Source organism: Oncorhynchus mykiss, chromosome 25 (assembly GCF_057628025.1).
Source record: "Oncorhynchus mykiss isolate SJ-2025 chromosome 25, ASM5762802v1, whole genome shotgun sequence".
NCBI classification, from domain to species: domain Eukaryota; kingdom Metazoa; phylum Chordata; class Actinopteri; order Salmoniformes; family Salmonidae; genus Oncorhynchus; species Oncorhynchus mykiss.
Window position 1 is genome coordinate 69,673,327 of NC_143046.1, and position 27,965 is coordinate 69,701,291.

The 27,965-nt window shown below is 44.8% G+C and overlaps 1 protein-coding gene and 1 long non-coding RNA gene across 5 annotated transcripts; one reads left to right on the top strand and one right to left on the bottom strand.

Annotated features, from left to right (window-relative positions):
- Positions 1-247: 247 nt before the first annotated feature.
- On the bottom strand, positions 248-10,021 carry LOC118944134 (uncharacterized). 3 transcript variants are annotated; one of them, XR_016492011.1, is made up of 4 exons: positions 9,936-10,021; positions 1,009-1,274; positions 668-769; positions 248-559 (listed from the first exon to the last, which is right to left on the bottom strand). It is a non-coding gene; the product is annotated as an uncharacterized LOC118944134 (long non-coding RNA). The 3 variants fall into 3 exon arrangements; XR_016492012.1 differs by lacking the exon at positions 9,936-10,021 and adding an exon at positions 9,578-9,788; XR_016492010.1 differs by lacking the exon at positions 9,936-10,021 and having other exon boundaries at positions 1,009-2,697.
- On the top strand, positions 2,698-17,460 carry LOC110505656 (beta-soluble NSF attachment protein). 2 transcript variants are annotated; one of them, XM_090220922.1, is made up of 10 exons: positions 2,698-2,743; positions 11,953-12,035; positions 12,123-12,239; positions 12,638-12,684; positions 12,917-12,994; positions 13,078-13,133; positions 13,336-13,420; positions 14,048-14,152; positions 15,892-15,960; positions 16,095-17,460. In XM_090220922.1, the coding sequence occupies exons 2-10, from the start codon at positions 11,987-11,989 to the stop codon at positions 16,245-16,247; spliced, it is 759 nt and encodes a 252-aa protein (XP_090077048.1). In that variant the 5' UTR covers positions 2,698-2,743; positions 11,953-11,986; the 3' UTR covers positions 16,248-17,460. The 2 variants fall into 2 exon arrangements, with proteins under 2 accessions (XP_090077048.1, XP_021440699.1); XM_021585024.3 differs by lacking the exon at positions 2,698-2,743 and adding an exon at positions 9,979-10,241.
- Positions 17,461-27,965: the final 10,505 nt, after the last annotated feature.

The following is a 27,965-nucleotide window of genomic DNA, read 5'->3' on the forward strand; positions in this document are numbered from 1 at the left end:
AAATATCAAGTCAAGCTGATAAAACAGCTGAAGTGACTTCAATAGACCAGCAGGTGTCACTAACAGCTTTGACACTGTAAACCTTTTTGGTAGAATTGGTTGTAATGTTGAAAACCTTGGAAAGCTGTTTCCGCATTACACCCACGCTTAACATTTCCCACCACATACTCTTGCAGAATCCTGATTCTCTTTACAGAGCATACTAGCAATCTAAACAAGGAGTTAACTTACACATATGGCGAGAGGCTATCAGAGCAGGTTCATTATTTAATCACATTCATCAGATACAAAACTGTCAATCTACCAGGATGGTTCCCATGGCAATACAGGGTTAATAAATACATACGCTCACAAGAGTTCATTTGGGAGTTTTTACACAAGTATGGGTGTGTTCAATTTGAGTCCGTGTTACGTTGCAACAGTTACTTGGTGTTGCAGAGTTTAGTTGGCGCTGTTGAGTTGCCATGATTACTTAGTGCTGTTGAGCACCGCAAGAGTCTTCATGCCGTAGTGACAGTAGCTGTAGCCTGACACAGTCGTCGTTACCTGTGTGATATACCTGCACACACAGAAGCAGTATTACCAAAACACACAACAGAAACAATGTACCATTAAGATTTCCAGTGTGTAGTCTGCAGAAACAGACTGGCTATGGTGTGTGTATTACCGTAGGGTCTGCAGGAGCGGACTGTTTGAAGTGAAAGACGGATGAGGCCAACGATGCTGCTACCAGGAAGAGCTGGATCGCTGTGTTCACCTGCATTTCATACTGGCACACACACACAACATTTAGAGAACATGGTTTAGCAACATTCAGTGCAAGACTGTGCATTGTTGATCTGACTGGAGAAATTCATGCCATGACAGTAAAGTGACAGCATGGGAAACCAGCCCTAAAAGTGTAATCTGGCATAATTTTGCCTTCATCTGGGTAACTTCTTTCACACGCAGACAACAATGAATCTGCCAAGACTACCACTTGTCTTACCACATACCCACAACACCTACCAATTCTTGAACAGCCCCAGGCCAGGATCGGGTGGTTTCCCTCAGGTCCTCTCCAGGTGTGCTGTTGGCCGGTCTTCCATTACATAGACCTCTCCAGCCTGGAGGCACAACCTCAGCCGAGTACGAGAGGGCTTTCGGGTATAAACTAAAGCCGTTTTCGTTACCCTGCATCCTCTCCAGCGATAGTATCGGGTGACGCTTTCGGTGGAACCCTTCAGCGCGTGGCCGGTAACCTCTGGGGTCGACAGGATTGGGATATTCGTGTCCTGTGGGGTGTGTAGTTGGGCGACAGAGAGTATTCTGTTTGAGTCTTTGCAGCCTCTTCAGCTCTGCCCTCACACATACACCGGTCTGCTGCCGCCATGACGCAGTTGACCAACACACACTTCTCATCGCATTACATTAACTAGGTGCCCTCGCGCACACAATGTTATCTTTACAAACCGACAACATTGAAAACCGCGAACAAGACGCGACTTAAACTAACCTCATCTACTCCGCTTTACACATATCCTGCTGTTTAACACCTTCGACAGTTCATATTTTTCTCCGTTTACTTCTTATCCAGCCAGCAACTCTAACCGATAAATCCATGTTTTCTGCCGTATTCCGAGAGTTTTACGCCGTGTTGGTGGATGTCACTTCAAAAGAACAGTTATCTCGCTGTGATAGTTTGGGTAATTATAAGTCCGGGTATAGGCGAGGGGACGGTCTAAAGTTATACTGTTACACAGGACGTGTAACCAACTAGCTTGATGGTTCAGAATTTCATATTGTACCCTGCCTCCTTTTCTGTGCAAATGTTAACTATTTCACACTCCTGCGCACTAAGCGAGATCCTTGACCAAAATTAATTTGCGCCACAGCTGAACAAACGCAGCTGCATGGAGTCCATGAGGAGCTACTTTATTTTACTAAAATGTTGATAATATTTGTAGCTGACTTATTTTACCACACACAGCCTCGAGTATACAGGTAAATTAATGTCATAAGTGTACAAGCATGTCTAATATGAGTTGCGCCTGTCTAATCAGTTTTGTACTTGCAAAAAATATTTGCAAACATGTAACTTTTGACAAATGCAACAACACCAGCAAGCAGGTAATGTGTGAATAAATACTTGCAAACATGTAACTTGATGTGAGAAAATCCAATAATATTTTGCAACTGGTGAATCAAAACTACATTTGCTTGTGTCGAATCTGTTTTTAGTGACTAACCTGTGCCAAACATTTTGTAAAAATCTGTACTTGTAAGAGTACTTCTTGCTTGTAGAGAAGCTATCTTAATTATATAGCTAGATGTCAATATCGAACCAATGCAATAATAGACATTTTATTGGCATGCTATGAGCTGCTTTTCCTGAAAATGTCTATCTGATACAGCTATTTGTTGTTCTAGTGCAATGCACATCACATAGTCATGTATCTGCAGACCAGCAAGGAGGAGAAATATCTGGTTAAGGGACATTTTCTAGGAAAAGCATGGACAGATCGAACTATCTGTAGTGCCATTATTATTTGAAACCACCACATACACCATCTGTATCAGTGTTACATTTCATATTGTTTTAATCTATTTGTATTGCAAGTTGTACAAATAATCAGCATGAAGAATACTGAATTCTGTTTAATTGTCAAGTGGACTGAATTCTCATTCAAATAATGTTGTGCCTCTCTTTTAGATCTGCCAAGCACCACTGCTAGCCACACAACCACTGCCTCAGATTGGTTGGGTAAGCTTCTATATAGATGGCCCTGTCCAGGAGTGACGGTGTCTCCCAACCCCCTTCTCAGTCCCTAGTAATTATTCTGCAATAGTTTATGCAACACCATCTGGAAACAGAAGATACTCTATAGCACTGGTCACCAACCTTTTCTGAGTCAAGATCACTGAGTCAAAATGCATGCCGAGATCTACCGCTCTAATTTTATTAACATTACTTAAAAAATGTAAGCCTATGCAACATTAACCAATTAAAAACAGTACTGTAGCAATGAGGTTTGTACAGTAAGCTATAGGCCCACTACATTATCACCGCATACTGGCTTTGCTTGAATTGGGGCGGCAGGTAGTCTAGTGGTTAGTGTTGGGCCAGTAACCGAAAGGTTGCAAGATCAAATCCCCGAGCTGACAAGGTACAAATCTGTCGTTCTGCCCCTGAACAAGGCAGTTAACCCACTGTTCCTAGGCTGTCATTGTAAATAAGAATTTGTTCTTCACTGGACATGCCTAGTAAAATACATTTAAAAAATAAAAATTGACCTGCCAATGCATTGTTGTTCAGGATATTTTGTTTAATTATATTTAAACATTTGAGGTAGGCTATATGATCATAGATCCATTGTTGTATTACTTGTGAGGCACAGCTGAGTGAGCATACATTTAAATAATTTGCTTTTTATTTTACTGGGCTGATGGTGCCTGCATCTGATGGTCAGTCTTAGCAGAGAGAGAGCAGCAGACTGAGGGTCAGCCTCTCAATGTCCCTCTCTCCCTTTCCTCCACTGACACTGACCAAAAAGGGACACAGTGTTACAGCTGATTGTGAAACTCAAGTCGCACTGCATTATTTCTGCCTCATGCACAAATTCATGTTGTTACTCCTATGACCAGAGGAAGTGAAATATTCCTCAATATAAAAAAAGAGCCAAGCCTATCAATACACTTTCCTACTCATTACTGCTGCACTGTTTGTTGTAGCGCTGACTGGAAATAGGAAGAACGTGCATTTTATGGCTTATAAGTGTTGACAGTGCTGAGTAAGAACTAAAACAGCAGCTCTTTGCTGTATTCGTTGACAGTCTCTCTCTAATCATGGTTTTAAACGTTTTGAAATCTCTATCAATTTTGCCATAGCTTTCTTTTATGCCTGCTATGTTACTGCAGACTCGGTCATCTGTGCAATCTGATTGGCCAGCGGTAGCATAGTGCACTTGATTTCCTCTCCAGGCCCACCAGGAAGGCAGAGTTTGTACCTTCAGACACATGAAATTGCAACAGTTTGTCTACCTGGCGCGCAGGGCAGCTGAATTGGCTGCACCTACCACCAACAGAGACCAAAAATAAATAAATAGGAACACAATGCTTTATCGTTGTTGTTTTTTACAGAAATGTTTGGTAATCGACCGGTTGACCACTGCTCTACAGGAATTACGGAGTCCAACAATCTTCTTGGCTCTGTCCACGCATTTCAAGTCTGCGTTGAAACAATGAAATATCAATGGCCCAAGACCAGCTCAGTTAATCACTACCATTGTGACAATGAGTTGTCATGTTGCTGCATCAAAAGTACATTATACTAGGGGCGTTAGCAGACAAAATGTAAGTAACTTAATTTATGTCCCCGAATACCTGTTTGATCCTACAGCTATTGTATGCCGTAATCATGAGCCTATGAACCAGTTACACTGTTAGCACTGAGGCGGTTTGCCCTAGTAGGAAGACCACTTGGTGCAGCTCACCCTGCACTATGAAGTTTACTTCTGATAAGCTTCCCAGTAAAGCATTAACATACGCAGCCTGAGAAACAAGGTCCATGAAGTCAATAACTTGCTTGTAACCGATGACAATCATATTCTGACTATCTCTGCAACTCACTTAGATAATACACTTAGGTTGGAGTCATTAAAACTTGTTTTTCAACCACTCTACAAATTTCTTGTTAACAAACTATAGTTTTGGCAAGTCGGTTAGGACATCTACTTTGTGCATGATACAAGTAATTTTTCCAACAATTGTTTACTGACAGATTATTTCACTGTATCACAATTCCAGTGGGTCAGAAGTTTACATACACTAAGTTGACTGCCTTTAAACAGCTTGGAAAATTAAAGAAAATGATGTCATGGCTTTAGAAGCTCCTGATAGGCTAATTGACATAATTTGAGTCAATTGGCGATGTACCTGTGGATGTATTTCAAGGCCTACCTTCAAACTCAGTGCCTCTTTGCTTGACATCATGGGAAAATCAAAAGGAATCAGCCAAGACCTCAGAAAAATAATTGTAGACCTCCACAAGTCTGGTTCATCCTTGGGAGCAATTTCCGAACACCTGAAGGTACCACAATCATCTGTACAAACAATAGTATGCAAGTATAAACACCATGGGACCACGCAGCTGCCATACCGCTCAGGAAGGAGACGCGTTCTGTCTCCTAGAGATGAATGTACTTGTGTGAAAATTACAAATCAATCCCTGATCAAAAGCAAAGGACCTTGTGAAGATGCTGGAGGAAACGGGTACAAATGTATCTATATCCACAGTAAAACAAGTCTTATATCGACATAACCTGAGAGGCCGCTCAGCCAGGAAGAAACCACTGCTCCGAAACCGCCATTAAAAAAACAGACTACGGTTTGCAACTGCACATGGGGATAAAGATTGTGCTTTTTGGAGAAATGTCCTTTGGTCTGATGAAACAAAAATAGAAGTGTTTGGCCATAATTACCATCGTTATGTTTGGAGGAAAAGGGGGAGGCTTGCAAGCCAAAGAACACCATCCCAACCGTGAAGCACGGGGGTGGCAGCATCATGTTGTGGGGGTGCTTTGCTGCAGGGGGGACTGGTGCACTTCACAAAATAGATGGCATCATGAGGGAGGAAAAGTATGTGGATATATTGAAGCAACATCTCAAGACATCAGTCAGGAAGTTCAAGATTGGAAGACCCATTTGTGACCAAATGGACAATGACACCAAGCATACTTCCAAAGCTGTGGCAAAATGGTTTAAGGACAACAAAGTCAAGGTATTGGAGTGGCCATCACAAAGCCCTGACCTCAATCCTATAGAAAACTTGTGGGCAGAACTGAAAAAGCGTGTGTTAGCAAAGAGGCCTACAAACCTGACTCAGTTACACCAGCTCTGTCAGGAGGAATGGGCCAAAATTCACCCAACTTACTGTGGAAAGCTACCCGAAACGCTTGACCCAAGTTAAACAATTTAAAGGCAATGCTACCAAATACTAATTGAGTGCATGTAAACTGACGCACTGGGAATGAGATGAAAGAAATAAAAGCCCAAATAAATAATTCTCTACTATTATCCTGACATTTCACATTCTTAAAATAAAGTGGTGATCCTAACTGACCTAAGACAGGACCTTTTTACTAGGATTAAATGTCAGGAATTGTGAAACTATGTTTAAATGTATTTGGCTAAGGTGTATGTAAACTTCTGACTTCAACTGTACCTTTGATGATAGTGGTAGCAATACATGGTTATAACATTTCCCGAAAAGACAAATGCCAACGAAGGCAGTGTTGTGGTCTATATAAAGAACCACATTCCTATAAAGCTTAGAGACAATCTAATGTTAAATACAGTTGAAGTAATATGGCTACAGGTTTATTTACCTCACCTAAAGCCCATTCTCGTGGAAAGCTGCTATAGACCACCAAGTGCTACATTATCAAGTACAATATTCTTTACATCATCAACATATGAATCACTACAAAACTTATTGTATGACCTCTTATACACTATTAGGTCCAGCTTTCGTAACTTTGGTTTTCCTAGATATGGCTATTATATTGTGATCACTACAGCCTATGGATTTGGATACTGCTTTAAAGCAATTTTGATTTCATTCATGTGCTGTTTGTAACTACCCTGGTAGGTTGACTGACAACCTGAACCAGATTGCAGGCACTGGTTACAGTTTGAATTTTTTTCTTGAGTGGGCAGATTGAGAGCCAGTCAATATTTAAATCACCCAGAAAACATGCTTATTTATCACATACATTATCAAGAATTTCACACATTATCCAGGGCTTTACACCTCCTGCTATAATGTGGATAAATAGTCACTTGTCTAACAGAACACAGAGGGTGTTCTTTAATGGAAGCCTCTCTAACATAATCCAGGTAGAATCAGGAATTCCCCAGGGTAGCTGTTTAGGCCACTTGTTTTTTTTATATTTACTAACGTCATGCCAGTGTGTCTGTATGTATGTGTGTCTGTATGTGGATAACTCAGCACTATACACATCAGCGACTGAAATGACTGCAACACTTAGAGCTGCAGTTAGTTTCAGAATGGGTAGGAAGGAATAAGTTAGTCCTAAATATTTCCAAAACTAAAAGCATTGTATTTGGGACAAATTATTCACTAAACCCTAAACCTCAACTACATCTCTTAATGAATAATGTGGAAATTGAGCAAATTGAGATTACTAAGCTGATTGGAGTAATCCTGTCTTGTAAACTGTCATGGTCAACCTTCTTAACGCTGCTCTACCTTAACAACACTATCAACAAGGCAGGTCCTACAGGCCCTGGTTTTGTCACACTTAGACTATTCTGTTCAGTAGTGTGGTCAGGTACCACAGAGGGACTTGGGAAAATTGCAGTTGGCTCAAAACAGGGCAACACAGATAGCTCTCCGTGTACTTTTAAGGGCCAACATTAATGACATGCATGTCAATCTCTCATGGCTCAAAGTGGAAGAGAGATTGACTTCATCATTAAGAGGTGTTGACAAGCTGAATGTACACCCACAAGACATGCCACCAGAGGTCTCTTCGCAGTCCCAAAGACGAGAACAGACTATGGGAGGTGCACAGTAATACATATAGCCATGACTACATGGAACTCTATTCCACATCAGGTAACTGATGCAAGCAGTAGAATAAGATTTAAAACGCAGGTAAAAATACACGTTCTGGGTTCTGTGAGGAGACACACACAAAGGTACAGACACATGCATACGCGCACACTGTGATATTGTTGTATGGTGGTGTAGGGATGTTATATGATGTACTGTTTTATCTTTAGCTCATTCAGTACAAACATAGTTCCCTGTTTTATCTGTAATGTGGGTGCTTTGGTGTGTTCCGGACCCCAGGAAGAGTAGCTGCTCCCTGGCAAATACAAATGTAATAGTTTAGGTCAAACCGTTCAGACGCTACAGACTTTTTTGTGAGACGACCGAGATGTCTCATGGTCTGACAAACATCACTATCTCCTTTCACAGAGGGGATTGAGACGCATCCAATGCAAAAAAAAACATCTCTAGCTTAAACTGACCGATTTTAATGGGGATTTCTTTGTTATGTAACTTAGATAATCGTCTCTAGGGTGTTAACTGTGTGTCATCCTGGCAGACTTGGACAGTTCCTGTGTTAGTAACAGTGTCTCCAGGGACAGCACTGTCACAGAGGTCAGGTGACACTCCACCGTCCGGAGGGATCCGCCCCGCCTCCCTCTGCTCTCCTCCAATAATCTCCTGGACCACCATGGGAAATAAGAGTTTGCATACAGCCTCAGCCCCCCCTAAACTCTTTCCCCTAGCCCATACACCCTAGACACTGACCCCTAGCCCATACACCCTAGACACTGACCCCTAGCCCATACACCCTAGACACTGACCCCTAGCCCATACACCCAAGAAACCTCTGGAGCTCTAAATTGAATTGTATAGACATATACAGTATAAGCATGATAAATAATAGTGTAGCTACTTGATATAATGCCAGTCCAGTGAGGGTGAGACGGGAGCTGTTGGTAATTAAGGAACGACTACGACACCTGGCTGCACGCACTGAGGAAACACATCGCCTGGGGTTCAATCCAATGTCGACTGTGGTGAAAGTGAATGTGTGTGAACTTGCCATGTGGTAGGGTGAGTGTGATGTTGCTGACACAGACCACGGTCCCCCTCACACACACCAACCGACCAAACACACTCACCCGCAGGGTCCTCAGGGCTGTCAATGACTCATAATTATACAACCTGAAACAGACACAGTTAGGGACAAACACATATTTCTAATAGCTGAGTCAGAGAGAGACCGTAACTATGTATGTGACAGTTAAGGGTGGTTTCTGGTTGTTCTCTTAGCTGATTGGTCTGGCAGAGCCATATAAACTTCCTTATCCTCAACCAGACGCTTATAGTCCACCAACACACTGCCCTGATGCTCAAACTCATCCCACACACACTAAGTTCACCCTCTCACCAAAGGCTACTATTATCAGAGCTAAAAATGATGTCTTCAGACTATGTTTTTGACATATTTGTCAATGGTGTATCTGTGAGGTGAAGTACTGTTCAAACACTTTGATCTTCTCCATATATGGAGCTCTGTATGAAACCTTCACACAGGAAACACACACTCAGTGTGTATGTACATAGACACACCTACATTCAATGAAGTAGAGGGCCCAGCCTTTTATAAGGACAGAGTCTGTCCAGAGTGGTCTGAGACACCACAGACACAGGCAAACAGAGCACGAGATGCTGAATTACCAATCACCCCTACCTTCACAGGTATCCACCATGTTGTCAGTGCTGTCCCGAAACCAAGGGCTCACTTGGACATCATTGAGGGGTTAGGGGATATTTAGAGGCTGGTTAGAGACTAGTATTACCGACGACTAACTGTGTGTGTCTGACCCATACCTCTTTGAGCACTGGGGGAGGCCGTGCGTTTCCACTCCAGCTATCAAACTCACAATTTATGCTGAAAAGTTAACGTTACCACTTAGCTAGAATTAGCTACCTCACCCGCTACTAGAAGAACAGCTAACGTAAGCTAGTCACTGGAAGACGAATGTTGCTGCTCACCCGAGTTTCTTGTTGGGGAAGCGAACGTGACTTCTCTGAAGACAAACTTTAAAGATGAATCGATATTCTTTGGTTACGCTGCTTTAATAATGAGCTATATTGAAAATGTAATAGCTAGCAAACAATAGTAGTTAACAAAACGACCGTTTCTGTTGATGGCTCTGTTTATGTTTTCAACTTTGGAGCCATTTGGAGCAACTTCCGCATCGCTTCGCTGCAGGATTTTTCAGAAGAACCTCTCAAGTCTCAAATGCATAAAACATACGTTGCAGAGGTTTGTTTGCAGTCTTGTATGAAACGCTATATAGTGCACTTGTTAGGGTAGACAAAATATATATAAATGCAGTATGATTCTTACAAATAAGTCGTGCTGAAGTCAAACTTGTTGAAATGTTCTCCAGATCGATAGGTGGCGGTAATGCACCAAGAGGGAATCAATAGATAAAGTCATACGACCGAGGAGGACTCTCATCAGCACCATCTCTCGGAATCCATTCCCAGCTGAACGGATTCTGCGGAATATTTGTTTTTACCTTGTGGACGACACACACACAGCCCAAACAGCGATGGATACCTCCGGAAAAGAGAAGGAGGCCATGCAGCTGATGGCCGAAGCAGACAAGAAGGTCAAGTCCTCCGGCTCGTTCTTGGGAGGGATGTTCGGGTGAGATGAGATGCCCTGGTTCTCATGTAGCCTACCGAGTCAGTACACGAGCGTAGATTCACTACTGCTGCATCACGGCAAGGGGATGTGTCGATTTTTCTTGACATTGGACACAACACATCGCGAGTGTATTGGTTAGCTGTATGATGGTTAGGCCTATATTAATGTAATTATTATACGTATAATTTTGCAGTAGTGAGGGGGAGGATGACGGTCCTGTTTGTCGCAGTCAGGCCTCAGGGAAAATATGTGCTGTGCTCAGGTCTTCTGACAACATGTACCATTTAACCACCGGGGTTGTTGCTTCTTTCTTTTTTTTTTTACCCCCAATTGGTAGTTACGGTCTTGTCCTATCGCTGCAACTCCCTTACGGACTCGGGAGAGGCGAAGGTCGAGAGCCATGCGTCCTCCAAAACACGACCCGCCAAGACGCACTGCTTCTTGCTCGCTTAACCCGGAAGCCAGCCGCACCAATGTGTGGGAGGAAACACCTACACATAGCGACCATATCAGCGTGCGTGCGCGGGACAGTGACATCCCGGCCGGCTTTATGGGACACCTGGTTGCTGCGACACAGCCCGGTTTGGAACCCGGATCTGTAGCGAACCGCTGCGCCACCCGGCCCGGGTTGTTGCTCATTAATGACAACAGTAAGGTGCTTATTGGTAGTGGCCCATAATATATTCTGCAGAACAGACATGGCTCTCTGACATATAGAGTAGGCCAGCTCTATTCATGAGATATTCAATATACTGAACAAAAATATAAACGCAACATGTAAAGTCTTGGTCCCATTTTTCATAAAAGATCACAGACATTTTCTATACCCACAGAAAGCATATTTTTCTCAAATTTTGTGCACAAATTAGTTTACATCCCTGTTAGTGAGCATTTAATTTCTAATTTCCCAAGATAATCCATCCACCTGACCAGTGTGGCATCTCAAGAATCAGATTAAACAGCACGATCATTACACCGGTGCACCTTGTGCTGGGGACAATAAAAAGCCACTCTAAAATGTGCAATTTTGTCTCACAACATGATGCCACAGATGTCACAAGTTTTAAGGGGGTGTGCAATTGGCATGCAGACTGCAGGAATGTCCATAAGAGCTGTTGCCAGAGAATGTAATGTTAATTTCTCTACCATAAGCCGCCTCCAACGTCATTTTAGAGAATTTGGCAGTTCATCCAACCGGCCTCACAACCACAGACTATGTGTGACCACGCCAGCGCAGGACCTCCACATACGGGTTCTTCAACTGTGGGATCATCTGAGGAGGGGAAGGGGGTGCTGAGGAGTATTTCTGTCTCTAATAAAGCTCTTTTGCAGGGAAAAACTCATTCTGATTGGCTGGGCCTGGCTCCCCAGTGGGTGGACCTGGCACCCAAGTGGGTGAGCCTATGCCCTATCAGGCCCACCCATGGCTGTGCCCCTGCCCAGTGATGTGAAATCTATGGATTAGGACCTAATTTATTTATTTCAATTGACTGATTTTCTTATATGAACTGTAACCCAGTAAAATCTTTGAAATTTTTGCGTGTTGCGTTTATATTTTTGTTCAGTATAGATTTTCTTCAGTAGACAACGTTCAGTTTGCATCCTCCTGAATGAGACCCACTAGACAAAAACATATTTTCTGATGGTCCAGGTCTAGAACTCATATAACTTAGTGTTGTTAAACGTTTGTGTGAATATCTGTGTATTTCAGGGGAAGTCACCACAAAGTAGAAGATGCATGTGAGATGTACGCCAGAGCAGCCAACATGTTCAAGATGGCCAAGAACTGGACCGGTGGGTCACTCACACACACACACACACACAGCTGAAATTCTACATACGTTCCATAGATATGATCATTATGTGTTTGTGTGTGTGTAGCTGCTGGTAATGCGTTCTGTCAGGGGGCCCGGCTCCACATGCAGCTGCAGAATAAACTGGACTCAGCCACCAGCTTCGTCGACGCAGGAAACGCTTACAAGAAGGCTGATCCTCAGGGTAGGAACACACTCCAACAATACATACTAGACTATTTATTTATTTTACCTTTATTTAACTAGGCAAGTGAGTTAAGAACAAATTCTTATTTTCAATTACAGCCTAGGAACAGTGGGTTAACTGCCTTATTACTTTGTCAGCTCAGGGATTTGATCTTGCAACCTTTCAGTTACTGGCCCAACGCTCTAACCACCTGCCGCCCCAGAGGGCAAAGCCTCCCTAATAGTAGTCCCTACTAGTACATACTGTATGGTTCTGTCTGTGTTCTTTCTTTTTCACTCTCTGGTAGGAAAACCTAACCTCTCTTACTCCCTGCTCTCTCTTTCTCTATCTCTCTGCCCCCTTTCTTTTTCTCTTTCCCCTTCTTTCACTCCTCCCTCTCCCCATCTCTCCTTTAGAGGCTATCAACTGTATAAATGCAGCCATCGATATTTACACTGATATGGTAAGCCTGGTCCAACCCTTGAGCCCTGACCTCTAATTCCTAACCTGTGACCGCTAACCATACCACTGTCATCTTAACCTGCTTCACCCATTTCTATGTGCAATAGTGCATGTACTGTGTGTGAGGGGGCTTTGTTTTCCAGCCATCATTGGCTGATACCAACCGATTTGAAGGCTGATACAGTGTATATTCTAATGATTATGTATCAGTGTTGTCCACATGTGTATTACAGGGTAGGTTTACTATCGCAGCCAAACATCACATCACCATCGCAGAGGTGTACGAGTCTGAGCTGGTGGACATAGAGAAGGTACGGAACACGCACACACACACACTCACTCACATCTAACTCCTTATGAACAATACTTTACGTGTGTGTCTCCTGTTGCCCAGGCAATCGCCCACTATGAGCAGGCAGCCGATTATTATAAAGGGGAGGAGTCCAACAGGTGAGTATCCAGTGTTTTGTAGTATAAATGAATACTATACTATTCAGTTGTGCTACACTCTACTACACCCAAATGCTTTTGTATTATACTACTCTAGTACTATTTATCACAGAGTTTAGGGTTCAGTGGGAGTCGTCATGAGGGGTTCCACAGAGCTCTATACTAGGACCTATGCTGTTCCTTATGTTTCTCTCTCTCTCAGTTCTGCTAACAAGTGTCTGCTGAAAGTGGGCCACTACAGCGCTCAGCTGGAGCAGTATCCGAAAGCCATTGAGATCTACGAGCAGGTGTGTATGTGTCTGCTATGCATGCATTTATTAGATTTTGTTTTAGCCCCTTTTTCTCCCCAAATTCGTGGTATCCAATTGTTAGTCGTTACTGTCTTGTCTCATCGCTACAACTCCCGAATTGGGGTTGTTGCATCTTCTTTTTTTACCCCCAATTGGTAGTTACGGTCTTGTCCTATCACTGCGACTCCCTTACGGACTTGGGAGAGACGAAGGTCGAGAGCCATGCGACCTCCGAAACACAACCCAACCAAGCCGCACTGCTTCTTAACACAGCACGCATCCAACCCGGAAGCCAGCCGCACCAATGTGTCGGAGGAAACACCGTACGCCTAGCAACCTGGTCAGCGTGCACTGCGCCCGGCCCGCCACAGGAGTCGCTAGTGCGCGATGAGATAAGGATATTCCTACTGGCCAAACCCTCCCTAACCCGGACGACGCTAGGCCAATTGTGCGCCGACCCATGGACCTCCCGGTCGGGGCCGGCTGCGTCAGAGCCTGGGCTCGAACCCAGAGTCTCTGCGATGCATTGCATTAGACCACTGCACCACCCGGGAGGCGCATGAAATGTAAACAGCGCTCTCTGAGTAATGTAATGGTGTGTGTGTGTGTGTGTGTGTGTGTCAGGTGGCCACCAATACTATGGACAACCCCCTGCTGAAGTATAATGCCAAAGAGTACTTCTTTAAAGCCTCCCTCTGTCACTTCATTGTGGACGAACTCAACGCAAAGGTATTATTATCATTATTAATGGTAGTTTGTGTCTGTTTTAAAACAAGACACACAGAGTAGACATATACAGTGCCTTGCGAAAGTATTCGGCCCCCTTGAACTTTGCGACCTTTTGCCACATTTCAGGCTTCAAACATAAAGATATAAAACTGTATTTTTTTGTGAAGAATCAACAACAAGTGGGACACAATCATGAAGTGGAACGACATTTATTGGATATTTCAAACTTTTTTAACAAATCAAAAACTGAAAAATTGGGCGTGCAAAATTATTCAGCCCCTTTACTTTCAGTGCAGCAAACTCTCTCCAGAAGTTCAGTGAGGATCTCTGAATGATCCAATGTTGACCTAAATGACTAATGATGATAAATACAATCCACCTGTGTGTAATCAAGTCTCCGTATAAATGCACCTGCACTGTGATAGTCTCAGAGGTCCGTTAAAAGCGCAGAGAGCATCATGAAGAACAAAGAACACACCAGGCAGGTCCGAGATACTGTTGTGAAGAAGTTTAAAACCAGATTTGGATACAAAAAGATTTCCCAAGCTTTAAACATCCCAAGGAGCACTGTGCAAGCGATAATATTGAAATGGAAGGAGTATCAGACCACTGCAAATCTACCAAGACCTGGCCGTCCCTCTAAACTTTCAGCTCATACAAGGAGAAGACTGATCAGAGATGCAGCCAAGAGGCCCATGATCACTCTGGATGAACTGCAGAGATCTACAGCTGAGGTGGGAGACTCTGTCCATAGGACAACAATCAGTCGTATATTGCACAAATCTGGCCTTTATGGAAGAGTGGCAAGAAGAAAGCCATTTCTTAAAGATATCCATAAAAAGTGTTGTTTAAAGTTTGCCACAAGACACCTGGGAGACACACCAAACATGTGGAAGGTGCTCTGGTCAGATGAAACCAAAATTGAACTTTTTGACAACAATGCAAAATGTTATGTTTGGCGTAAAAGCAACACAGCTCATCACCCTGAACCCCTTATCCCCACTGTCAAACATGGTGGTGGCAGCATCATGGTTTGGGCCTGCTTTTCTTCAGCAGGGACAGGGAAGATGGTTAAAATTGATGGGAAGATGGATGGAGCCAAATACAGGACCATTCTGGAAGAAAACCTGATGGAGTCGGCAAAAGACCTGAGACTGGGAAGGAGATTTGTCTTCCAACAAGACAATGATCCAAAACATAAAGCAAAATCTACAATGGAATGGTTCAAAAATAAACATATCCAGGTGTTAGAATGGCCAAGTCAAAGTCCAGACCTGAATCCAATCGCGAATCTGTGGAAAAAACTGAAAACTGCTGTTCACAAATGTTCTCCATCCAACCTCACTGAGCTCGAGCTGTTTTGCAAGGAGGAATGGAAAAACATGTCAGTCTCTCGATGTGCAAAACTGATCTCATACCCCAAGCGACTTACAGCTGTAATCGCAGCAAAAGGTGGCGCTACAAAGTATGAACTTTTTCAGTTTTTGATTTGTTAAAAAAGTTTGAAATATCCAATAAATGTCGTTCCACTTCATGATTGTGTCCCACTTGTTGTTGATTCTTCACAAAAAAATACAGTTTTATATCTTTATGTTTGAAGCGTGAAATGTGGCAAAAGGTCGCAAAGTTCAAGGGGGCCGAATACTTTCGCAAGGCACTGTATCATTCAGATAATACAACTGAACCAAGAGAGTACCTGTCAATTATTAGTGATTACAAGTGTGTGTGTGTTTTTACAGCTGGCCATAGAGAAGTATGAGGAGATGTTTCCTGCTTTTGCAGACTCAAGAGAGTGCAAGCTGCTGAAGGTAGACATGATGAGCGCCTTTGTGTGTGTGTGTGTGTGTGTGTGTTAACGGACTTAACATTGCTTGTTTACCAGCATAGCTTCCTTCTTCACAAGCCCACACCCATCTCCCTCCCCCTCTCTGTCTCTCTGTAGAAGTTGCTGGATGCCCATGAGGAGCAGAACTGTGAGGCGTTTACTGAAGCTGTTAAAGAGTTTGACTCCATCTCTCGTCTGGACCAATGGCTCACCACCATGCTGCTCCGTATCAAGAAGACCATCCAGGGAGATGCTGGAGATCTCAAATAAAGAGAAAAGAGGGGTGGGTTGGGGGGGAGGGATACAGGAGTGAGGGATAGAGAAAGATATGGGTAGGGAGAGAGGATGGAGAGATGAAAGGGATGGAGGAGAGATATAGGGTTAGGTCAGTGGTGTGAAGGGAGGCAGGTCTTTATGTGTTTGATGTGTTCAGTGTAAAGAACTCCATGACTGTAGTTCATCGTGTCTTACCATATCTCCCCTCAGACTCACACACTGTCAAAAACCTTAGCTGTTTAAACTTTACAAGTAGGAGTTACCCAGGAGTTGAAAAACCAGTTGACAAATTATTAGATACATAATAGTATAAATGTTTATACAACTTGATATTTTAGTTAAGTAGGGTACTCTTACACTCATGTTTTTAATGTGAATCAGTACACTTTTTTTTTTTTTTTTTACAGTGCACACTTAACCTTCCTAACATCTCCACTGAATATCTTCCCTTGATTGGACCCTGTACAGGTTCATGTTTTAACGTGTAGGGCTATACAGATAGTGTATGTAAAGATCGTGTGTGTGTGTGCATTCAATGTATCACATTGAAGCCAATATATCTGTGCCCGTGCTTGTTGTAGTTGTGTGTGTGTGTATATGTTTGTGTGTGTATGCATGTGTGTGAGCGAGAGAGAGAGAAACCAAAGGGAATGAACACTTGTTCTGTGGGTCATATAATGGTATGTTAATAATTCTTGTCAAATCGGAGTCCTCTGTTCTAAAAGTGTTTCTATTGATTATTCTCCTATGAAAATATGTATATATGTTTGAACCCTTTACTTTCCTCTCCTCTTGCCCCTCCCTCATATCACAATACTACTCCCTACACACTTCTCCCCTCACCCCTAGACAATCCTCCTAGCCCCTACACACTTCCCTTAACCCCTGGACCCTTATGCACTACCCCGTAGACATGTCCCCTAGCCCGCTAGACACTAGTGATCTGAAAGAAATTGGATAGGTATAAGCACACATTCAATTCTATCAGATCGACACAGGTGTTAGGAGTCAGAGGTTAGGGGAAGTGTCTGTGTTGTAGTGTGTTGCTGTGTTGTGCTTTTGTGCTGTGTGTGTGTTCCTCTCAGCATGTTGCCATGGTAATGATGTGTGTGTTCAGTGTTATTGTCAAAAAGGTTAACTCAATGTATCACTATGTTCATTATCCCGTGCATAATGTACAAAAAAATTAAACTTCAACAAACTTGCATTTGCTGCCTTGTGTGTGTGTGTGAGAAAGAGATAGAGAGATGGATCTATGTAAGGGATAATCAACGAGGAGCTATGCATTCTATGGAAAATAATGAACAACGTGGAAGGTGTGTTCCACGACACGCTAGCAGAGTAGCCTATATAAACGAGCTGGTGTGCAAGGTCCGTGGATTACAATATATAAAGTTATTTATTATTTATTTTGTAAAACTAGAAGAGGAAGCCAACTATTGAGATGGAAAAGAGATGAAAGAAGGCAAGGGAGCACCATCACGTGTCTTCTCTCCTCGTCTCTAAACTCCAGCCTTTCCCCCTCATCTCCTCTTCTTACTGCATGTGCCACCAAGCTCAACAGAAACAGGACAGTTGATGCTCATGTACAATAGGCCTGTGTTTGTTTGTAGGCTGTGCTAACCCCATAATGCAGATCTTGTCTTACTGGTTTCATATAGGGCCTCAACAGTATCCCTGTATTCTAGGTGTTCCATCTAAAATATAGGCTAATATTGTAGAATCTGTATGACCTCTCAACAGTGTTTCTGTGTTCTAGGTGCTTCCTGTCTCACGGTAGGTTCTGTGTTCATGCTACAGCCCCCCCCCCCTTCCCACGTTCCTATGGGAACCCAGAGGCGCTGCTCCGAGCCCGGTGTCGGCGGCTACCAGCAAATGGAGCCCGATGCCTGTTCCGACAGCTGGTGCTGGCCGTGGCACATTGCCATGACAACGGACTGGTGCTTTGAGACCTCAAGCTGAATAAGTTTGTCTTCAAGAACAAGGAGAGTTGCGTGTGAGTGTGTGTAGGCATGTGTTTGTGCGTGCATGCATCACTCAAAGTGTTTTCCTTGTTTGTGTGTGTGTGTCAGAACCTTGTTGATGCTGGAGAGCTTGGATGATGCAGTCATAATGCAGGAAGGAAACCCCTCCCACTATTGCAGCCCATGACCTGGGGATGTCTCTGGCCTCTGTGGGTCTGTGCTCCGGCTACAGATGTCTGGTCTCTAGGAATAATGCTCCATCCGCTGCTATTGGGCTGCTACCCTGTTGGGGAATGGACAAACAGAAGGGGGGGCATACTAACCTCGCAGGCTCGCTGTCTGATACGCTCAGCCCTGCATTTTAACCCCACCCTCCGCCTCTCTGCATTCGAGCTTCTCACACACATACACAGGCACACACACACAGTCACATACACCAGATCAGACTATACCTACCTGACACGCACATGCACATGCACGGGCGCACAAACACACACACACACTCCATATAAAGCAACACCAATAAAGGATCACATTTGTATGGAATTTTGTTATTTTATTTTATGCTATTTTTAATAACACTATTATTATAGTTGTATATATTGTTGATGAACTTCCACCCTAGTTGAATCAAAGAGTTAGTAGACCGGCCATGTTGTGCGCTGAAGATGGGGAGCGGGAGTAGACGTGACAGTACCTCTCCACAACATGCAGCTCCAGCCGCAGGATGACGCCGGCCATTAGTACTGGCTCGAGGGCAAGGAGCGGGCCGTTCCGGATGGCGGAGATAGAAATCCCGGACGATGTTGGGGTCCAGGATGTCAGCCACCGGGACCCAACAGCTCTCCTTCTTGACCGTACCCCTCCCAGTCCACCAGGTACTGAAGCCGACCCCCATGACATCAGGGGTCCAGTAGGGACTAGACGGCATAGGCGGGGGTCCCATCGATGTCCAGGGGAAGCGGAGGGGTGTCATGGGGGATGGCATCAGCCAGGGGACCAGGAACCACCAGCCTGAGGAGGGAAACATGAAAAGAGGGTGAGATCCGGTAGTTGGTGGGGAGTTGTAACCGACATGTTACCTTGTTGGCCCTCTGGAGGACCTTGAAGGGCCCCACAAACCCGGGGGCTCAGCTTCCGGCAGGGCAGGTGGAGCGAGAGGTTCTTGGTAGAGCCAGACGCAATCACCAGGATGGAACACGGGAGCCTCATTGCGGTGGCGATCCACCTGCTCCTTCTGGTAGCGAACAGCGCGCTGGAGCCTCACGTGGGCAGCGTTCCAAACTTCCTTTGCATGCCGGAACCACTCGTCCATCGCAGGGGCTTTGGTCTGGCTCGGGGTCCACAAGGCCAGGGCTGGCTGATATCCCAGGACGCACTGGAAGGGAGTCAGCCCGGTGGAGGAGTGACGAAGGGAGTTCTGGGCGTACTCCGCCCAGTGCGTCCTGGGATATCAGCCAGCCCTGGCCTTGTGGACCCCGAGCCAGACCAAAGCCCCTGCGATGGACGAGTGGTTCCGGCATGCAAAGGAAGTTTGGAACGCTGCCCACGTGAGGCTCCAGCGCGCTGTTCGCAGTGACTCCTAAGGAACCTCCCCAGCTCCTGGTTGGTCCTCTCCACCTGCCAGTTGGACTAAGGCCAGTACCCGAATGTGAGGCTGGCCGTGGCCCCAGCTTCTCCACAAAGGCTCTCCAGACCCGCGACGTGAATTTGGGTCCACGTTCGGAGACGATGTCCTCCGGAAGGCCATAATGCTGGAAGACCTACTGGAACAGTGCCTCAGCAACCTGGAGGGCGGTAGGGAGACAAGAGAGAGGGATAAAACAGGAGGATGTAGAGAATCTGTCCACAACAACCATAATAGTGGTGAATCCATCAGACGGAGGGAGATCAGTTACGAATTCTATGGACAAATGGGACCAAGCCCGCCTAGGCATCATATGAATGATCATCTCAGAGCTATAGCAGTACCTATACTTTCCAAAGCTGGGGAAATTTGGTTTGGGCACATATGGAGCAGGAGTTGACATAGTGGGCGACGTCCTGCGCCATGGTGGGCCACCAGTACTTTGCGGAGATGGATTGAATGGTGTGGGTGATACCTGGGTGTCCAGCGGCGAGAGATGTGTGCGCCCAGGTCAACAGTCGGTCTCGTAACCCCGTGGGGATGTAGATGCACTCAGGATGGCAGGTAGCAGGTGTGGGTTCCCTCTCCAAAGCCTGGCGGATGTCCACATCTACTTCCCAAAACACGGGGCAAACAATTTTGCCTGCCTCAATAACAACGCCTTTTGCCTATACTTTAGCCTATCAGATTTCCTGTTATCTACCTATTGCCTGATCTCCCGGACTAAGTTACTAGCTTTTACCCTGCCTGTACTGTTGCCCTTTTGGACCCCCTGTGTATGACCTTCTGCCTACCCTTGGACCCAGCTACCTGCCTCCTCCTGTGGTACTTTGCAATCAACACCTGCTGCGCCCTGCGCTTGAAACCAGCTCTCTGTCTCCCTTTGTGTTCATTATAGACAGGTGATCACTGGCCTGCCTCTCTGCCCCAGTGCATCCTGGGTTGGGATGCATCGGACACCGCTGAAGCTGGTGCCCCTCCTGGCCGCAATAGGAACACAGTCCCATGTCTCCGGCGACACCGCTCTGCAAAAGAGAGGTGTTTGGCCCCTACCTCCATGGGTTCACGCTCTGCCGCAGGATGGCCAAAGGAGAATGGCGAGGAGAGATGGGCGAAATAGAGGGAGCACTGGAGTAGGTAGCCACGGCATTTGGATGGAGTCCTGTCATACTTGTCCATGAGGGACATTCGGGCATCGCCTCCCTGGGTGGACTGCTGGGTAGGCTAGGGGGCTGGCTTGCTGAGACGACTCGTGGTAGGAGGCCCTCCGCTAGTTGGAGGCGAAACCTCTCGGGTGGTGTCGAGGCAGTGGAGGACCTCATCCATAGCCGCACTCAGTTGCGTCATCTGATCGTGGTGTTGGCAAAGTAGGTATCCCTATTCACCGACAGTCTGGGAGATCTCTTTATCTTCTGCTGGTTCCATAATTATTGAGGCAGTATTCTGTAACGTATGCGCTTGGAGTCAGGAAGCAGGTGCAGAAGGTGAGTTTAATAAACATGAACAAGCCAAATAATCAAAAAGGGAGTAGAGTACTGAATGTGAACAAAACCAATACTGCCTGATGACTGAGGGCTAAGTAAAGGGAGAGTAATCAAGGTGATGAAGTCCAGGTGTGCGTAATGATGGGGAGCAGATGTGGGTAATGATGGTGCCTGGACCGGTGGTTAGTAGACCAGCGACGTTGTGCGCTGGAGAGGGGGAGCGGGAGTAGGTGTGACAGACTGCATGAATGTCAACTTAACTCTTGAGTTTCTGTGTTGTACCATTTAATGTTTCCTATTGTTACAATCAACATTATAAAAATGCATTCTATTCCATGAGCCACATCAGAATAATATAAATGTATAACTGAGTATTTTTTTTGAGACGTCAGACTACATAAAGATCCTATAAATCACATGTAATTCTGTGACTCTATGCCAATGACTGTATATAGTATATACTGTACAGTATGAAGCTCTACCATCTGTATAATCATAGATAGAACAATGAGTCAGATATTTAACCAGATGTATAAATGTGAAGCATCGCATTGGCGTTTCTACTCACTACCAAATATTGTGATGCCAGTGTCCGGCAGTGAGAGAAGATGGAGCGAGATAGAATTTGTCCGACATTCTGCAAATTTCGATAAGACATTTGATCACCATACAGTTTTCTGTTTCCACAACAAGAATCTGTAACAAACCGAGTGGACTACGTTTTCTAGAATGCACACTCACACTTCACAGAGTAGGCGTTCTCTAACAGAAATCTCACTAGCTTGTGCTTGGCTCTGCCCAACTCCTTGCTTGTTCTGCCCTCTATGATTAATTTGGAGGTCAAAGAGAGAGACAGAGGAAGAGGGTGAGCTTGAGTATGGGAAAAATTGTGGGAAAAAGAGAGATGGTTTGTCGAAGAAGAATGTTAGAAAGTAGGAGCAGAATGAGCCGTAAGCCATATCGAGGTCTGGAGGAGAAATGGAAGTTAATGAGGGCAATTTATTGGAGGAGGCAGGGTCGGTGAAGTCCTCAGAGCCAGTTATATGTCAGTTATCCTGTACGAGCTTATGTGCCAAATACATTAAGTTTTTACAGGTGCCAAGCTTATGGGCATGTGGCAGCAATGTGTAGGAGGGAGGTTCTTAGGTGTGAGAAGTGTGCAGTAGGGCTTGAGACAAAGGAAGGTGTAGCAATGGGGAATGAAGCGGTATGTGCTAATTGTAGGGATGCCCATGGGGCTGAAGATCCGAAATGTCCGGTGTGAGAGAAGCAGGTTGAGGTTACAAGGGTTAGAGTAAAGCAGAGGGTGTTGTATGCTGAGGTAGTGAAGAAAGTTGAGGAAAATTGGTCAAGGGGGAGGGATCCTGAGAGGATTCATGTGAGTACCCAGTTAGCAATGAGCAATCGGGAGGCTGTCTTCCCTTCAGAGTGGTCGCACACCGTGCAACAGCTTTTTTTACTCATCATTCACAGGGCGCCTGTCAAGCGGCAGCTGTGCTCCTGCCGTTCACGTGCCATTTTCCTCACACAGCCCACCCACCCATGACCCGCCCTCCTCCCGACTGGCGACACTACTGCTGCTAGCGGAAGGCAAGAAGATTTTTCAACATAATGCCAGCGGCATGCCTTCTCCCTATCGCCACTTATTTTTGTAAATATTTTTTGCTTTTTATTAATCAAGGTACATTGGATGCCATGTTCATTTGGAAAATTACTGTAAAATAAAATGTGTGCAAAATACTGTATATCTGTCACGCCCTGACCTTAGAGATCCTTTTTATGTCTCTCTTTTGGTTTGGTCAGGGTTGTGAGTTGGAGTGGGCATTCAATGTTTTGTGTTTCTATGATTTTCTATTTCTATGTTTTGGCCGGGTATGGTAATCAATCAGGGACAGCTGTCTATCGTTGTCTCTGATTGGGAACAATACTTAGGTACCCTTTTTCCCCACCTGTGTTTGTGGGAGGTTAACTTTGTTAACCCACGTATTATTTTGTCGGCGTCATTCCGAATAAAAGAGAAAATGTACGCTCACCACGCTGCACCTTGGTCCAGTTCTTTTAACGGCCGTGACAAAACCTCCCACCACCAAAGGACCAAGCAGCTTGGTAAAGAGGACTCCTGGACATGGGAGGAGCTCCTGGATGGTAAGGGACCCTGGAGGCAGGCTGGGGAGTATCGCCGTCCACGGGAGGAACTGGAGGCAGCTAAGGCGGAGAGGCAACATTATGAGGGAACACAGCTGGCAAGGAAGCCCGAGAGGCAGCCCCCCCCAAAAAAATGGGGGGGGGGGGGGGCACATGGTGAGGGTGGCTGAGTCAGGTTGGAGACCTGAGCCAACTCCCCGTGCTTACCGTGGCGAGCATGTGGCTGGTCAGGCCCCGTGCTATGGGGTGATGCGCACTGTGTCGAGACTGAGCATTCACAGGCCGGTGTGCTCGGTGCCAGCATCCCGCATTTGCCGGGTGGAAGCGGGCATCCAGCCAGAACGGGTGGTGCCAGCTCTGCACTCGAGACCGCCAGTGTGCCTCCACAGCCCAGTGTATCCAGTGCCTCGGCCAAGGAATAGGCCTCCTGTATGTCTCCCAGACCCAGGTCTCCTGTGTGTCTCCCCAGCCCGGTGAGTCCTGTGCCTGCGCCCAGCCCGGCGTCTCCAGAGTCGCCCTCCAGCCAGGCGCCTCCAGTCGCCCTCCAGTCCGTGGCCCGCGGCGAAGATCCCCGCACCAGAGGTGCCACCAAAGTGGGGTGAGCCAGCGGTGGAGCGGGGTCTGCGTCCCGCACCTGAGCCGCCGCTGAAAGTATATACGTAGAGTATAAAACTTTAAGAACACCTTCCTAATATTGAGTTGCAGCTTCAATTCGTCGGGGCATGGCCTCTACAAGGTGTCGAAAGCATTCCACAGGGATACTGGTCCATGTTGACGCCAATACTTCCCACAGTTAAGTCAAGTTGTCTGGATGTCTTTTGGGTGGTGGACCATTCTTGATGTGTACAGAATATGAATAAATGGTAAGTGTGTGGTGCAGTAGTCAGTCCAGGGTTCAGTTGTTGGATTAGTCTTGTGGCTTGGGAAAAGGGGCTGGCTTTGACACAGGGTGGTCTGAGACTTGATGTTGACCTTCCTTGCAGTGGATCCATCTCCCCTGTGCACTGCCAACACAATCAGAGTCCCCTTTCAGGTACTGGGTGATCTGAATCTGGACCCCTTCATCCGTGGCATCCCGGGTTGCAGGGTTCTTCCGAATGGCTCCTATACACAAAGAAAGAACATGGAGTTACAGTTGAATACCACATGGTCTTAAACACGTTTAAGAATTTACTTAAGTACACAAAACAAATGTAACACATTTAATATCAAATCTTACTGTGAAGAATGGTCATCAGAAACAAGTTCCTGAAACAGGCCTCATCCCCTGCCCAGGCGGCGGTGATGGGAAGACTGTTTGACAGAATGCAAGGTAGCATCTGCCACACTGTCGACTTCAGGTCCTTGGCACCCATTATAGCCAGAAACCTAAGATACAAAATGCAAGAGAAATATTTGTGGTGACAGTTTAAAGACTGATTGCAGATATTTTCAATAAGTATTTACATTTAAGTTGGTAACAGTTATGTTCTTTCCTTCATGTCTGCCGCCCAAACTTGGCACGTTTGGCCCGTTGTCCACCATCTGTTTCCAACCTGCAGAAGTCCTATCTGGCCAACCGGTCCTATCTGGCCAACCGGTCCAATCTGGCCAGTTCAACTTCCTGTGTATAGTGAACCACAAAGGCCAGCATTCACAGCGAATGCAGAAACCACTCCAGTAGGTAGATGGGACGTGCCCATGAATTTGGTTCATGGTATTGTTTACTTCAAACGACCAACACATAGTAATCTGAGAAATGTTTTCTTGCACTTAAAAAAAAAACGTTTGTTTTTCCACTAAGGTTTGTCATCATGCCCGTGTGGTGTTCTGTCTCAAGGTGTTACTTACAAACAAGCGCGAAATTGAGTTATTTTTCACCATTCTACCTACCAGGGTTTTATCCAGATGCTGCCTGTGGTCTGCGGCTATCAAGAATTATGTTTATGGTGACCAAAGATTAGAAGGATTTTCAGGCTGAACGGATTTTAGACGACAGCTGAGAAGTGATGTGATACCTTCACAACAAAACAGGAATATTCTTGATTAGAAGTAACGTAATGTTATCTGGACTAAGTAAATAACCTACGTTTGCTAATTTAGTCCTGGTAGTCACTGCTAAACGGGTAACGTTAGTTACCTTCAGCAGAGTAAACGTGTTTGTCTTTTCACTCTAGTTTTGACTAACGTTAGCAAATAAGAATAACTCAATTTAGTATCCATCTATTCTACCCTTGTATGGAAAACATTCTGTTACTAAAAATATAATTGTCGATATAGCTAACTCACCCTTGGTGTGTTGGTAGTAATTATGAATGTGTATAAATTGTCTATAGTTGGTTACAGAATATGTGAGCGGAGTTGAGCTGTCGAAAATCCCGCTCATGGAGCACAGCTCCGCACTCACAGGGGAAAAAAAACTGCCGTTCCAAATTAATTGAAAACCCCCAATTTAACCAACACCCATCTATTTTTGTGACTACCTTGACCTACGTTTTGGTTTTGAATTATTCAAACCAAACCATGGGATTTGAATTAAGTATTTTAATAAACATGAAATGGTGAATGTATGAAGTGGTCATTTTAAATAAGCTAAATGTCATATTAAACAGCAAATAAACACTAAATAGGTCAGGAGCCAGACAGGGAGCCAAAATACATTTATTTTGGTTATATTATTTCAATTATAAACTGGGTGGTTCAAGCCCTGAATGCTGACTGACAGCTGTGGTATATGTATACCACGGTATGACCAACATTTTTTTTTTACTGCTCTAACTACGTTGGTAACCAGTTTATAATAGCAATAAGGTACTTCAGGGGGTTTGTGATATATGGCCAATATACCACGGCTAAGGGCTATGTCCAGGCAATGTCTTGTGCCTAAGAACAGCCCTTAGCCGTGGTATATTGGCCATATACCACACCCCCTCCTGCCTTATTGCTTAATTATATCAAGGCTTATAGCCTACAAAGAAATACATTGTAAAGCATTTGCGAGTGTGCCAACTGGATGCTTCACATTTATACATCCGGTGAAATATCTGTCTCCTTGTTCTGTGTATTCATTGTTCTATTTGTGACAATAGAAAGTCGAATTGAGTTAATGCGCACTTCAGAGTAGCCATCCACTATGGAAATATGTCTGCTAGAATGCGCCAATAGGATCTTGCTATCTCGTGCTTGACTCTGCCCACTATGACTATAGATCGGCAGGTAAGGGTGCTCTGGCTACATGTTCTTTACTTTTTTTAAAGATTTATTTTTAAATGTAACCTTTTTAACTAGGCAAGTCAAGTTTTATTGGTCTCAAATACATGGTTAGCAGATGTTATTGCTAGTGTAGCGAAATGCAACGATGGCCTAACCCGGATGATGCTGGGCCAATTGTGCGCTGCACTATAGGACTCCCAATCACCACCGGTTGTGATACAGCCTGGAATCGAATCAGGGTCTGTAGTGACGTCTAGAGCACTGAGATGCAGTGCCTTAGACCGCTGCGCCACTCGGGAGTCCATTTACCATTCAGCCATCAGAGTTGCTACCAATGCTCCTTATAAGGCACATCACTGCACTCTATACTCCTCTGTAAACAGGTCATCTTTGTATACCCGTTGCAAGACCTTCTAGTTGATGCTTATTTATAAAACCCTCCTAGGCCTCACTCCCCCCTATCTGAGATACCTACTGCAGCCCTCATCCTCCACATACAAATCAAATTGTATTTGTCACACGCACCGAATACAGCAGATGTAGTAGACCTTACAGTGGAAAGCTTAATTAAAAAGCCCTTAACCAAAAATGCAGTTTTAAGACAATACCAAAAAAGAAAAGTAAGAGATACGAATAATAAATGGTTACAACACTCGTTCTGCCAGTCACATTCTGTTAAAGGTCCCCAAAGCACACACATCCCTGGGTCACTCTTTTCATTTCGCTGCGACTGGAACAAGCTGCAAAAAAACAACACTAAAACTGTCCAGTTTTAGTATCTCCACTTCTTTATTCAAAGACTAAACCATGGACACTCTTACTGACCTTTGTGGCTGCTTCACGTGATGTACAGCTGAGGTCGGAAGTTTACATACACCTCAGCCAAATACATTTAAACTCAGTTTTTCACAATTACTGGCATTTAATCCCAGTAAAAATTCCCTGTCTTAGGTCAGTTTGGATCACCACTTTATTTTAAGAATGTGAAATGTCACAATAAGAGTAGAGAGAATTATTTATTTCAGCTTATATTTCTTTCATCACATTCCCAGTGGGTCAGAAATGTACATACACTCAATTAGTATTTGGTAGCATTGCCTTTAAATTGTTTAACTTGGGTCAAATGTTTTAGGTAGCCTTCCACAAACGTCCCACAATAAGTTGGGTGAATTTTGGCCCATTCCTCCTGACAGAGCTGGTGTAACTGAGTCAGGTTTGTAGGCCTCCTTGCTCATACACGCTTTTTCACTTCTGCCCACAAGTTTTCTATAGGATTGAGGTCAGGGCTTTGTGATGGCCA